The sequence below is a fragment of the Trichomycterus rosablanca genome, chromosome 23 (assembly GCF_030014385.1).
Source record: "Trichomycterus rosablanca isolate fTriRos1 chromosome 23, fTriRos1.hap1, whole genome shotgun sequence".
NCBI classification, from domain to species: Eukaryota; Metazoa; Chordata; class Actinopteri; order Siluriformes; family Trichomycteridae; genus Trichomycterus; species Trichomycterus rosablanca.
The window spans coordinates 18,978,792-18,993,450 of NC_086010.1; the positions used below are offsets into that span (position 1 = coordinate 18,978,792).

At 43.8% G+C, this 14,659-nt stretch overlaps 1 protein-coding gene across 1 annotated transcript in view; it reads right to left on the reverse strand.

Moving 5' to 3' along the window:
- Nucleotides 1-14,659, reverse strand: part of sema5a (sema domain, seven thrombospondin repeats (type 1 and type 1-like), transmembrane domain (TM) and short cytoplasmic domain, (semaphorin) 5A) — a 124,071-nt gene that overhangs the window by 84,488 nt on the left and 24,924 nt on the right. The window contains exon 2 of the mRNA XM_062985554.1: nt 38-247. Within this exon, the coding sequence (XP_062841624.1) occupies nt 38-182 (145 nt within the window). The 5' untranslated portion in view covers nt 183-247. The remainder of the gene's footprint in view (nt 1-37; nt 248-14,659) is intronic.

Below are 14,659 nucleotides of genomic sequence, written 5' to 3' on the forward strand. Positions count from 1 at the left end.
CTGGATGTACACCGTATGTATGTATGTAAGGCCGTACCTGTGTGTGAGATGAAAGGATGCTCGGCTCGATGGCAGGGTGACTCCGCCGCCCACGCCGTCTCCCTGCAGGACGTTTTTTCAAGCATCAGGAGCAGCAGAACCAGGAAGCGGGCCGGGCCGGATCCCGGAGCGCGGGGCGCCATCGGCCTCACCTGGACTCGACGCGGTGTGGTTAGAGCCAGCCGACGTGGCACTGTGCATCTGATACCTACATATATATATATAGAGAGAGAGAGAGAGAGACAGAGGGAGAGATAATGGTTTATTAGATTGAATCCCCTTGTAGTGTCCATTTACATGATCCTTCTCACAGTGTTATTTATCTATTAGGATTTGAAGGTGATGTTTCCACTTTGGTTCCATCCATGACCGGATAGGTAGTTACAGATTACCCATGATTCATTAGTTCAAGTTCAACATCAATCTCCACGTCTTTGTACTGTGGGAGGAAACCGGAGCTCCCGGAGGAAACCCACACAGACATGGAAAGAACATGCAAACTCCACACAGAAAGGACCCGGACCGCCCCACCTGGGAATTGAACCCATGACATTCCTGTGCTACTGTGCCGCCCTCTTTGCATTTCTTAGTTTCTTGGGACTATACCAACAACAAACAATTATTATTTTTAATAAGCCTTTACCAAACAGTTGAGATGATCTCAAAAATGATGCAACTTGGCGCCCAGGTGGCGCAGCGAGATATTCCACTAGCACACCAGCGCCGAGATTCTGAACTCCTCGGTTCGAAACTCTGCATTGCCACCGGTCGGCTGGGCACCATCTGGGGCATAATTGGCAGTGCCTGCAGCAGACACGGCTCTGCTAGGGCAGGATGACCGGACTATGTGGGTGGGGTCTTTAAACGCTGTGTAAGGACCCTGATTGGCAGAATACATAGGTGGAAAAGGGTTCCGCTAAGGGCTGCACGTGGGTCGGAGGAGGCGTGAGCAGCAGTATACTCACCTTGACTGCAATCAGGGATCCACCAGCGGAAGACAAACTGACTATGCTAAATTACATACAGCTTATTTTTACCCAAGTATTTAGACTCAAAGTAAGCTTAACCAAATAGTTAAAACCACCAAAGGGTTAAGAACATCTTTAACATGTAAGAAAATAGATATTTTACACTAGTTTCCAAAAACATAAGCAACTACAACAGACTCCACTCTTCCAGAAAGGCTTTCCACAAGATTTTGGAGTGCCTCTGTATGAATTTATGGCCACTCACTCAAAAGAGCACTCGTGAGGTCAGGCACAGACGCTGGACGAGCAAATCTGGCTCACAAACTCCATTTAAATTCAGATTTTGACAGATTTTTGGTACCATGACGGCTCCTATCAGAGCTTGAGAGAACCTGAGAGTGCTTGAGGAGAAGCAGCTGTTGAGCTTCGACTCTTTGAGTTTGTGACCTCTTGACGTTGCTCGTTTGACCCCCGGTGGAATGAATCAGCCGAGTGCGTAACTTTATCACCGTCACACACACACACACACACATACACACGAGCAGAAACACTCTCACTGAGAGTCTGAAACACGCGATGTGGATTTATAGATCCACCAATCGTGATGAATTGAGTCTCGGGGGGAGAAAGGTAATCAGCATCGAATCTGTTCTCATGCTGCAGGAATCGGCGACGGCTCCGTCCAAATCAGTGTGAAGAACAATTTTCCTACAGCGAGCACTACAAATCAGCACGACGAGGGACTGTTATTTCCTCAAGCATCCTGTTTGTAGCCTCAGACACGACTATCAATGTGCCTGTACAAGGCGCAAACCAGAATACATTACCATATTCAATAACTGTGGTCAAAATAATATTTACTCTAATCATTGTGTAGATCTGTAGAACTGTTTTTAAGCAATTAAAATTTTTAATTAATGGAAATGGTGGCAATCAGGTCCCACTGTGGCTTTCGAGATGTAACGTAAAGCCCCCACAAGGGGGCGCTCATGTACAAGTTCATTTTGTGTTTATGTGCCTTGCAAAATTTGTTTACTCACTCACTTACTTTCTTAACCGCTTATCCAATCAAGGTCTTGGGGGGGGGGGTTGTGCTGGAGCCTATCCCAGCTTTTCAATGAACACAAGGCACACAGTAAAACCCTGGACAGGGCGTGAGTCCATTGCAGGGCAGTTCAGTGACTGCACATTTTTTTGGACTGTGGGAGAAAACCAGAGCACCCAGAGAAAACCCACACGGACACGGAGAGAACATGCAAGGACTCGGACCTAGAAGAAAGGACCCGGACCGCCCAACCTGGGGATCGAACCAGGAACTTCTTGCTGTGTGGGGCGACAGTGCTACCCACCGAGCCCCCGTGCCGCCCTAAAATTCGTTTATTTAATCATTATTATTTTCCTGCGACCCATTTTTTGGCTCACCTAGTTGTAGAAAATTAACTGTAAAAAACACAATACTTTAATTTTAATTAGCTCCGGTAAAAGCTCAATTAAAATCAGGGAATATTTCATATTAGAATATATACCAACATTTGCTCCCTGTCAGGAACTGAGCCTTACACAGAATGAAATACAGTGTAGATCGAAAGATATAGAGAGTGGACAAAATGCTCTTTAGTTTTGTTATTACAGTAATCCCTCCTCGATCGCGGGGGTTGCGTTCCAGAACCCACCGCGAAAGGTGAAAATCCGCGAAGTAAAAACCATGTGTTTATATAGTTATTTTCATAACCCGATTCCATCGGGTTTAGCATTTAGCATCTTGTCATTAAAACCAATGAATTGAGGTAGCACAGCACGCTAACATGTCAATATAACATCTCCCTTCAGGTACCGATTACGGTTACATTTCCTGACAAGCCCGAACTTGCAAATAAAAACACTCGGTACAAGTTTATACAAGTTAAAAATCAGTAATATTTTATTTACGTTTGAAAAGAACTCCATTCGTTTGTCCGCACCGTCAGCCATGTTTATTCTTCTGTAAGAGAAGAGCGACCGACCCGCAATGAATTCTGGGATTGCCTTGATCACTAAGGCAGCGTCGGATGCTCACTCGTTCTTGAGTGAAAATAACGTTGAAATGTTGAAGGATTTGGAGCAGCCTCCTTATCGGAAGCGCACAGGATGACGTGAAATGCGTCTATGTAGAGAGCTCCCTAGCTTTTCGAACACACCCCTTGTCTGCAGATATCCGCGAACCAGAGAAAAATCCGCGATTTATATTTAGACATGCTTGCATATAAAATCCGCGATAGAGTGAAGCCGCAAAAGTCGAAGCGCGATATAGCGAGGGATTACTGTAATTGGGACCATGGTAGCCTAGTGGGTGGAGATTTGTGCTATTAATCAGAAGGTTGTGAGGTTGTAAATCCCAGCAAGGCCCAACAAGAGGCGCTGTATAATGTTTGACCCTGCGCTTTGACACCAGTTTCCAAACAAGCTGGAATATATGGAAAAATTACTTAATTGTAAGGTACATGTGCAGATAAATGTACAGTTTAGCATATAACCATTTACGAGCGCACTTTTTTATACTCTATTTATTAAGAATTACATCACTTCTCTAAATCGTCGCCTTCCTATGCAATTTTCCAGCGTCGTACCAACTTTTTAATGTGTATGGTTGAGCTCGTAGCCACTGATGCAGCGCTGCTTTCACATCATCATCACATGAAAATCTTCTTCCTCTTAAAGCTTTTTTCAGCCTCCAAAAAGGTGGAGATCAGATGGAGCTAAATCCGGACTATAAGCGTCTCTCAGACACGAGCGATTACTACAGAACAGAACCAAACAGAACAGAACGCACACATTTGTATCTATTTATAGCCTGACGCGCTACAGGACACGTTACTGCTATACACGTCCCTCCTGAAACACACAGACGGGACGGACCACCACACGCTCGCTCGGAGCACAGTTCCAGTTCCAGGTATTTGTATTACAAACTGGCTCCCACACGCCAGACGTGGGTACGAATACACAATCCCGCTGATGGATGGAGCGTACAGAATGTCGTTAGGAGTGTGTTTGTGCGCTGATGGGCCGGTGGACCAAATGGAGCACGACCTGCAGCAGCGTTCTAACAAACTATATGATATAAGACTGGAGGGAAACTGGGGGGGAGCGTCCGCTATCACAGTGCATTAATGTTTCTGAGGGTCGTTATGCAGTAAACTGTGTCGTAAAACCATTTCATCCGTATCACTGAACGTTAGAAAGAGGCGCGTTAGGGCGCGTCAGGGTGTTCCGATGTCTCGGTACCCGGTACAGACGTGATGGATGGAAGTTCAGTATAAACTGTTTATAAAGACACGTAAACACGCCTGTTTTACTGTAGAGTCTCTTAAATCTTCTTCTGTTTAAACTCTACAGCAAAACATCACTGATTTACTCTCGTCTGTCTGACCCAGACTAAAACTAAAAAGGGTTTAGGTTTATATTTCTCCCTGCTTTACACTGATCAGGGTTGCAGGGATGCAGTTTCCCCGTAATCACTAAGCACGATGCTCTAACACACTCCGGACAGAACGGCACTCCATGGCAGGGCTGTATGCAGACACTCGACAACACCAAGGTCAGTAGTCAGGGTACTGAACTAGTAATCAAAAGGTCGCTGGTTCAAGCCCCACCACTCCCAGGCTGCCACTGCTGGGCCCTTGAGCAAGGCCCTTAACTGCTTACATTGTATAAAATCACAATATGTATTTGCTTACAGTAAAAAAGCCTGCTGCTGAGGCAGTCATAGCCTAGTGGTTAAGGTACTGGACTAGTTATCGAAAGGTCGCTGGTTCAAGCCCCACCACTGCCAGGTTGCCACAGTTGGGCCCTTAAGCAAGGCCCCTAACAGCTTATATTGTATACAATCACAATCGTAATTCGCTTAGAATAAAAGTGCCTCTTAAGCGCCATAAATATACATAGATATACATTTTGAGGCAGTTGTATCCTAGGGGTTCAGGGGGTTAAGATACAGGACTAGTAATCAGAAGGTCGCTGATTCAAGCCCCACCACTGCCAAGTTGTCACTGTTGGGCCCTTGAGCAAGGCCCCTAACTGCTTAGATTGTATAAAATCACAATCGTAACTCGCTTACGGTAAAAGTGCCTGCTGCTGAGGCAGTCATATCCTAGTGGTTAAGGTACTGGACTAGTAATCAAAAGGTCGCTGGTTCAAGCCCCACCACTCTCAGGCTGCCACTGCTGGGCCCTTGAGCAAGGTCCCTAACTGCTTAGATTGTATAAAATCACAATTGTAATTCGCTTAGAATAAAAGTGCCTCCTAAGCGCCATAAATATACATTTTGAGGCAGTCATAGCCTAGCGGTTAATGTACTGGACTAGTTATAAAAAGGTCGCTGGTTCAAGCCCCACCACTGCCAGGTTGCCACTCTTGGGCCCTTGAGCAAGGCCCTTAAACTTCAATTGCACAGACAATATACAGTCACAGTGCAGTAAGCCACTCTGAGTAACGTAAATGTAAAAACAAACTCTAATAAAATACAACCTCTGTGTGATCATTTCACTAGAATGAGTTTGAATTTGGAGTATGTCTGTGGAAATTTGTGCCTTTTCAGTCCATGTATGTCAGGGCACTGATGCCGGTCGAGAAAGCCTCAGTCGATGTTCCGGTTCATTCCAAAGCTGTCGAGTGTCTTACTCTTCATGTCTTTATAGAGATCACATTGTGCACTGGGACGCAGTCATGCTGAAACAAGAAAGGGCCTTCCCTAAACTGTTGCTGCCAAGTTGGAATAGTAATTTCCTTCATATACGTGTTAGCAATCATTGTGGATGAAACACATGTCGGGGTGTCCCAATACTTTTGTCCATATCATGTATTTAAGTTGTAATTCTGTTCCAGTCTGTGTGAGTCTGCCACTTTCCTCTGGGTACTCCTGTTTCCCCACACCTCCCGATGTGAGTGTGTGACACACTGAGGCTGTTTGCTTGTTTTACTGGTGTTTGTACAGACGGCTTTTAACAGTCGACTTTAAACACACTCGAGCGAAACCGACACACACACACACACACATCAGACAGCCAGACACGATGCGAGCCGTGTACAACACCAGACTTCACACCCCGCTGTAGCCGACGGGGATTTGTTGGCAGAAGTTCCCCCGCGGGGCTATTGAACGCGTCTCGGCTCCCGCGGACACAATTACACCACCGCGGCTCGCCATTCAGCGCCGGCCAGAATCGATTCCAACTCCTGCGCCGCCGACAAACCCGCATCCTCGGTGCGAGACGGAGCGTTTCCCTCTCTTCCTCTTCCAGCCGGTGCTGAGGAAGCATCGCCAGCATCTGCTGCAGGGAGAGGAGAACGCGAGCCGGCTAATTTATCCCGTCTGTGAGCGCGCGAAAACACCATGCATTTTTCATGAAGGCACTTTTATCCAGGATTGAGCTGGCGTGGATGAGACTCGGCTGGCACCATCAGCGGAGATCATTCAGAGAACGACAGGATGGGTTCGGGTTCGGACTTCCAACAATAAGAGCTGGTATCAGCAACACACCACCGTTTTCATCCTGCTGCCTCCTTTATAATGATTACTGACCAAACCAGTGGGCTGTTGTAGGTTAGCGGTTAAGGTACTGGACTAGTAATCAGAAGATCAAGCCCCACCACAGCAGGTTTGGAAGTTGGAGTCAGAGCCATTACAGAGCCCCTGGAGCAGACAGGGTTAAGGGCCTTGCTCAAGGGCCAACAGTAGCTGAATGGCAGAGCCTGGATTTGAACTGATAATCTTCCAACTGACAGTACAAAGCTCTACACACTAGGCTCCCAGTGTCCTAAACTATCCACTATTCTGTTGTACTGCACGCTGTTCCATTCTAGAGAATGCCACCAACTTTGTGGCAACAGTTTGGGGATTGACCTATTTTGTTAGACCTGATTTGTTGAATGCACTGAAGCACCAGTAACTTATATAATGTTCATGGGTTTGGAAATGATGTTCAGATTTCAGATGTCCACAAACTTTTGGTCATATAGAAGTGATGCTTCTGTGTGTACAGGTGCCTGATTTATTCGACACACTTGATCTAACAATGCAGGAGTGATTATTTTTCTATACTCACAGCTTGACATTTGCATCCAGCTGAACGTCTCCATGATGAAATAAATCCATAATTTGATGGAAATGCAGCAGCACTCACAGATTTCCTTGATCCAGATATTTTTGTCTCTGCAGCCTGTTTGTCACTGGGTAAAAACTCTGAGTATCTACAGAAAACACATTTACTGCTGCAGAGTTTGTTGTGTTAGATAGAAACTGGTTTTATATAGAAGGTAACTCGGTGCTGCAGGAGAACAGATTCTGAGCTGATTAAGGAAATATTGTTCAGACAGAAAAATGCAGAACTGAGCAGAACAGCATCTGTAAATCCAGAGAAATTCAATTTTCATTTTACAATCATGGAAATATTGTGATAAAAGAATATTCCAAGATGCTTTTGATAACTCTGCTATGGGCTTTACTGATTTTACCAACAAAAACAACACAACCTTTTTATGTAGAAAACAGAAATGAAGAAAGGGGCTGAAAGTGAGTGAGGAGGAGAGACAGGAGAAAGGAGGAATGTATAATAGAGAATAAAAGAAAGTAATACAAAATTAAAAAGGAAACAATAGGTACAATAAATATAAGCTACAAGGACCAATAAAATGAAGGTGGAGTGTATAAGGAATGTAAGTTTAGTATAAGGATGAGTGGAATAAAAGGAAAATCAGGAGCATGAAAAGGGAAATAAAAATTAATTAAAAAGGAAGGAAGGAAATGAAGGAAGGAAATAAAGGAGGAAGGAAGGAGGAAGGACAGAAGGAAGGAAGGAAATGAAGAAGGAAGGACAGAAGGAAGGAAGGAAGGAAGGAAATGAAGAAGGAAGGAAGGAAGGAAGGAAGGAAGGAAATGAAGGAGGAAGGACAGAAGGAAGGAAATGAAGAAGGAAGGAAGGAAGGAAGGAAGGAAGGAAATTAAGGAAGGAAGGACAGAAGGAAGGAAATGAAGAAGGAAGGACAGAAGGAAGGCAAGGAAGGAAATGAAGAAGGAAATGAAGAAGGAAGGAAGGAAGGAAGGAAGGAAGGAAGGAAGGAAGGAAGGAAGGAAGGAAATGAAGGAGGAAGGACAGAAGGAAGGAAGGAAGGAAATGAAGGAGGAAGGACAGAAGGAAGGAAGGAAGGAAGGAAATGAAGAAGGAAGGAAGGAAGGAAATGAAGGAGGAAGGACAGAAGGAAGGAAGGAAGGAAGGAAGGAAGGAAGGAAGGAACACCCTCTCACATCCACCTAATCACTGACTCTAATGAAAATTTAGCACATCCAATCCACCTTATGCATGAGGGAAGTTGGAGAAAGCCATTGTAGCCAATAAAAAAATGGAGAAACACCACATGGACAGGGGAGAACATGCAAAACTCTTTACATACAGTTACCAGATGTGAGCACCAAACTCAGGTCCATATCAAGCGACCCTTGGTTAGATGGCATAGATTTTTACATTTATATTCAGCCATGTCAGAATCTGTCATTCAATAAATAACAATAAAGACTGAGGACCTTGCTCAGGGGTCCAAGAGTGGCAGCATGGCGGTGTGGCTTTGATCCTCCACAGCCTGTAAACCAAGTGTGCTGCTGAACATTCTAGGAAGCTGCTGTGGAGTAAAATCAAACAAACGCTGAAATAAACAGCAGTTTTATTACAGCAGAACTGAAAACGTTCACACGCCTGAATCAGCATTTCTACTTTCTGTCTCTCGCTCTAAAATATTTATTTTAAAAAAATCCAGTACCAACATTTTTTTTTACATTTGTTCTGAGAGCATCAGACAGAATCATAACTGGTGTAAAATGTGTTTACGTGTATCACATTAGACTGGCAGGAATCTGTGATGAAAGGCGCTGGCTCGAAGCTGAGTAAAGAATCTGGAGGCGGTGGCGGTGTAATTGCAGGCAGCGCTGCCTAAAGTCTGACATACTGAAGGCCGCCTTCGCCAAAACGGAGGAATTTAAGGGCCGCTAAAGAAGGACGACCACAGGCTGAGTCGGATTTAAATCTGGACCAGCCAAACCGGCAATTTCACCCGGTCACACCCTGAAGCTCTTCATCCAACTTCTTATTTTAAATGCTCTGATTCTCTGTGCTGGATTCCCTCACACGGATGGACGGAAATATCCAGCGTTCCCGAGATTGTGGAGAAACCAAAGCGCTGTAGTTATGTGGCTTTTTTCTGAGGGAGCTGAATAAACCTAAAAACTTCCTTTTCTGTCCTCTGCCCTCAAGGTCGCATGTGGAGCTCGACTGAAACCCAAACCACAACGAGAAACCTCAGAGCTCTCAGGCTTTTCATTTCAAATGATATAAGGCTTTGTTAGAAACGTAGAGGTGGAAGGTACAATAAATATAAACTATAAGGACAAATAAAATGAAGAGGGAGGATATAAAGAATGTAAGTTAAGTATAAGGAGAATAAGGAGCATGAAAAGGGAAATAAAAATCAATAAAGAAAAATATATAAAATGGAAAAAAACAAGTACAAGTAAGCAAGAGAAAGAAAGAAGGAAATAAAAAAGGAAGGAAATAAAGAAGGAGGGAAAGAAGGAAGCAAATAAAGGAGGAAGGAAATAAAGAAAGAAGGAAATAAATAAGGAAGGAAATAACAAAGGAAAGAAATAAAGAAGGAAGGAAGGAAAGAAGGAAGGAAATACAGGAGGAAGGAAGCATGCTAGAACGTTAGCACCAGCTCTTACTGATGGGTATTTAACCCTATTAACCCATTAACTCCACCACATGCTCCAGTAAAAATGTGAATTAATTGCTGACTAATTATAGTTACTGGTGTAACTACACGAGTGCATCATATCTAACTGGTATCTATTAAAGCTGCTTATGATTATCACTCGTAACTCAAACCGATCTAAATCACTCAGTATAACTCCTTCCTAAGTTTGCTTGTCATAGGGTCCGTCTGACCCCGCCCTGCTTCCCACTACCACTTCACACTGATGGGAAATGTGTCTGTTTAGAGAGAGAGACAGGTTTACAGACAGACCCTGTGTTGGATCGGCGCAGTGTTTCCCCGTAAACCGGACCCACCACGACCCTGACCAGGATAAAGAGCTTGATGAAATTCAAGAGTCACTGTCATTTAAGCAGAGGAATCTTTATGGAATAGACGTGGCACGCCTGCCAGGCTTCTGGGGCGTCTGTAAAAATTCCCTCCTCGGTTACGGTGAGTGTGTATTCTGGTAAACACATCACTGTCAGTACGAGTCAGAAAAACGCGGCGAGAATCCCCTCCAGCACGGAACACGAGGAGAAGGAAACCGAAGATCTCAAACTGCGAGATATCCACCGTACAGACGCGTCCCCTCCCCGCACACCCTGCAATCCACACCGACGACCCAACAACAACTCTGTTTCCTTCTCCTGGATCCACACATGATGGAATTGAAGTGACGCGTCATAAATCACACCGATGTGCAATAATAAACTGTTTAAAGCGTCGGTTCTGGCTTTAAATTCCTTTATCGTATGTTCTGGGTTCATTAGTAACTCTCTCCATTAGGTGGTAATAACCTGCAACACGCTTTTGTGTAAGAACCCCGATAAATCACACATTTAGAAACACTCAGCTGATGATGGAGCTTTTTAATAAAGCAGGGTGTTGATACCTGTAACAAACCGGCTCCGATTTTCAACGGCTTTTCTGCATTAATAAAATTTCTGTTTTAGTGCCCAGATCTTCTTCTTATTTCTCTGACACTATTATAATGTCATTACAACAGCCTCATAATAATACACAGACATTTTAAAGATGGAAGAAATGTTTCTCTACATGCTTTGTTACCCTCTTTCATGCTGTTCTTCAGTAGTCAGGACCCCCACCGGACCACCACAGAGCAGGTATTATTTAGGTGGTGGATGATTCTCAGCACTGCAGTGACACTGACATGGTGGTGGTGTGTTAGTGTGTGTTGTGCTGGTATGAGTGGATCAGACACAGCAGCGCTGCTGGAGTTTTTAAACACCTCACTGTCCTTGCTGGACTGAGAATCGTCCACCAACCAAAGATATCCACCCAACAGCGCCCCGTGGGCAGCGTCCTGTGACCACTGATGAAGGTCTAGAAGATGAGCGACTCAAACAGCCGCAATAGATGAGCGATCGTCTCTGACTTTACATCTACAAGGTGGACCAACTAGGTAGGAGTGTCTAATAGAGTGGACAGTGAGTGGACACGGTATTTAAAAACTCCAGCAGCGCTGCTGTGTCTGATCCACTCGTACCAGCACAACACACACTAACACACCACCACCATGTCAGTGTCACTGCAGTGCTAAGAATCTGACCCTGTGGGGGTCCTGACCATTGAAGAACAGCATGAAAGGGGGTAACAAAGCATGCAGAGAAACAGATGGACTACAGTCAGTAATTGTAGAACTACAAAGTGCTTCTATATGGTAAGTGGAGCTGATAAAATGGACAGTGAGTGTAGAAACAAGGAGGTGGTTATAATGTTATGACATGAAACACATTTCATATTTTGTTTTTACCAACATGTCAATCGTACATGAACTGTGCAGTAGGTTGTTTACTGTAGCCTGGACGGCATTTAAATCTGTGTTTTTTAGTGTTAATGATCAGTATCGCGCTCATTTAGACTGAACTTAACTCAAAATTAGAATAGAATTAACACATGCTGTCCAAACACACGGATAATAACATCAGCGTTACTGAAGTGGCTCCATAATTAAACTCCAATCGAATCCCACGCTAAAGAGCAGGACACCAGCGGCGGAGAGACGCACACAACAATCTCTCCTCTTACCTCCCAAAATGTGCTGTTTTATCTCATTTTAATGACATCCTGGGAGGAAAAGTAATAATAGTACTGGAGACTTACGGGAGGTGATTAATCCCATGTGTGCGGCGTAATTGGCTCAGTGAAAAACTGCACTCGGAGAAATAATAACAGCAGCACAGGAGCTAATAAATATCAGAGATGTTGAATACAAGCTAATAAATCTGCTTGGTGTGCTAACCGCTATGCAAATCCTTTCTAAACCATCATAAAGGATGAATTAAACACAGATATTTACATCACGAGTCCTGCAGCATCCTCAGATCATGCACTACCTATGAAAAACAAACACACTGCATGATTACAGTAAGCAATTACCAGCCCTCCATATCCGGTGTCATGTGTACACATGTTAAACAGGTCCACATGAGCTTTGATTTAAATCCTAATGATCATTATTTAATAAGAAAAGATCTAAAAGGTCTGGGCAGTCTGGTGCTCTCATGTTTGTCAGATTTGCCCGCCCTGAATATAGACAAAGCTGCAGAGCTTGGGGGTTCTTGGTAATAGAAACGTGTGGTGATCAGGGATGTTGGGTTGCTGTCGTTCTGCCTCTCTTGTACGATCACTCAGGTTTGATGACGGTGGGTGAGTTGGGCGCTGATGCCCTGTGAAAGCCTTCATGACCTTGTGACCTGCTCGCTCTCACTTTTAGTTCTGCTGTAATAATCAGGGGCGCAGGGGCTCAGGCTACTCTCTGTAGAACTGATATTTTACTCTTAATGATTCACATTTTAACGGGGTGGTTCTGACGGAAACCTGTTTACCCAACCGAGGTTGAAGCCTGCGAGTCGAGGCTGCCGTGCCAACAACGCTGCTCCTGCTAGATGTGACGGGAACCTGCCGCCTCGTCCAGGGTGTTACTGTGTGCCTTGTGCCCATTGAAAAGCTGGGATAGGCTCCCCCCCCCCCCCCCCCCCCCGCTACCCTGATTAGATAAGCGGTTAAGTGAGTGAGTGAGTAAATATTAATGTATGACCTGCAGTGACAGGACAGAGAGATAAACACATAAACAGAAGTGGTAACTTCATATGTTTATAAGAGATATAGCATAATCAGCATGCATATGCATATAATTACCCGCACAGTTCAATTAAATCCCCGCTGAGTGTTTATTCTGCTTTTATCTGATGTTAAGGACACAAATTCTGCCTAATTAGTTTATTTACATCTCACACAGAGAGAGAAAACAGTCAAATCGTTTCATTAAAATTCAGGACGTTGAGAAAAACCCATTTAAATGCATAACCAAACTAATTAATGCGCAGAGGAGGAGAAACAAGCGCACTTCATCACATTCGTCGGATCTGTTTTACCCCTGATACACCATCCGGACCTTCATAATCCAGAGGAAACGGGATAAAAAACAGGGCGGCACTTCATACGATCTGAGTGAGCTCAGTCTGTACGGTTCAGATCTTAATGAACGTAACGCTCCATAAATAACATGATTTTATCCTTTCATGTTTGAGTAAACAACCCTGCCGCATTCCAGTACTGTACTGAACACGTCCTTCAGCCTGGTTTATGGTCATCACAAACCATACAATAAAAACTTGGAACGATTTAAAAGTCTTTTTATTGTGTTTCTGGTTTATCAGAAGAAAACTCTGTTAGCCTAATAACCCTGTAATGGTCTCACCAAGAAAATAATCTTTATAATTATATTTCTTTGCATTTCTTAGTTTCTTCAGACTATACCAACAACAAACAATTTATTTACATATACGTATTTTACTAGTGCACACAGTATTTTTTTGTTAAGCCTCTACCAAACATTTGAGACGATCATAAAAATGATGCAGCTTTTCATGGATAATTTTTCAGCTGTTTTCTTAAAACCATCTAGCAATATTTTTGAGTTTAACACGTCAACCAAATGGTTAAGCGGTCCATTAAAGGGTTCAACCAGTGGTCCACAATCACTGGGACGTGGACCAGTACCGGTCCGTGGGTATTATTACCGGGCCGAACAGAAAGATTAAATAATTAGAGACGCTACAAGAGCGATTTCCAATTCTCTTCGGGTGTTATTGCCTCTTATCACCACTAGGTGGGAGCAGTGAGAAAAGCTCAGGATTCACACTGATTTTCCATTCTACAGTTATTCTATTTTAAATCCCCCGACCCCCTTGGTCTGTGAAATTATATCTTATATGAAATGGGGACCGCTGGGTTAAACAATGAGATGAGTAGTAAACACAAACAAAATGATGAAAAGGTCCTGAAGTGACTGAAGTGGGATTTGAACCGTTAAACATGCGGATCTAAGATGAATAGGAAAACATAAAGACAAACATGAAGCAAGTAACGAAGATAACAGTCTAGATTCAGTACAAAACAGAAAATCAGAGCAAGCAGTGAGCAGTCCCAGAGCCTCGGCGTGAAATATCAATGAGAAAACACAAGTAGGGCAAAGAAACCACCAGGGTGGGTTTAGTTCTTTTGGAAAAGTAACTCGAATGACAAATTGTTGAAGTGTACAAGTGCTAAAGGTCGCGCGTGCCTCCGAACACGACAAACGATGGAGGACAAAGTGACAGAGTGTCAAAACAAAAACAAAATCGCCATGAAAAGAACACGGTACAACAAACCAACAAAGCTGGCGGTGCTTTAGTTATGATAATAACCCCTCAGTAAGGAAAAAATGCAAATTTTATTATTGAACTAGTTGCACTAGATATTAAATAAGATTTATACCAGTTTGTCTGGGGGGGTAATATTGGTGGAAAAACAATCTTAATAATTAAAAAAACACTGCTGAATGTACCATCCTGTGTGCACTGCTG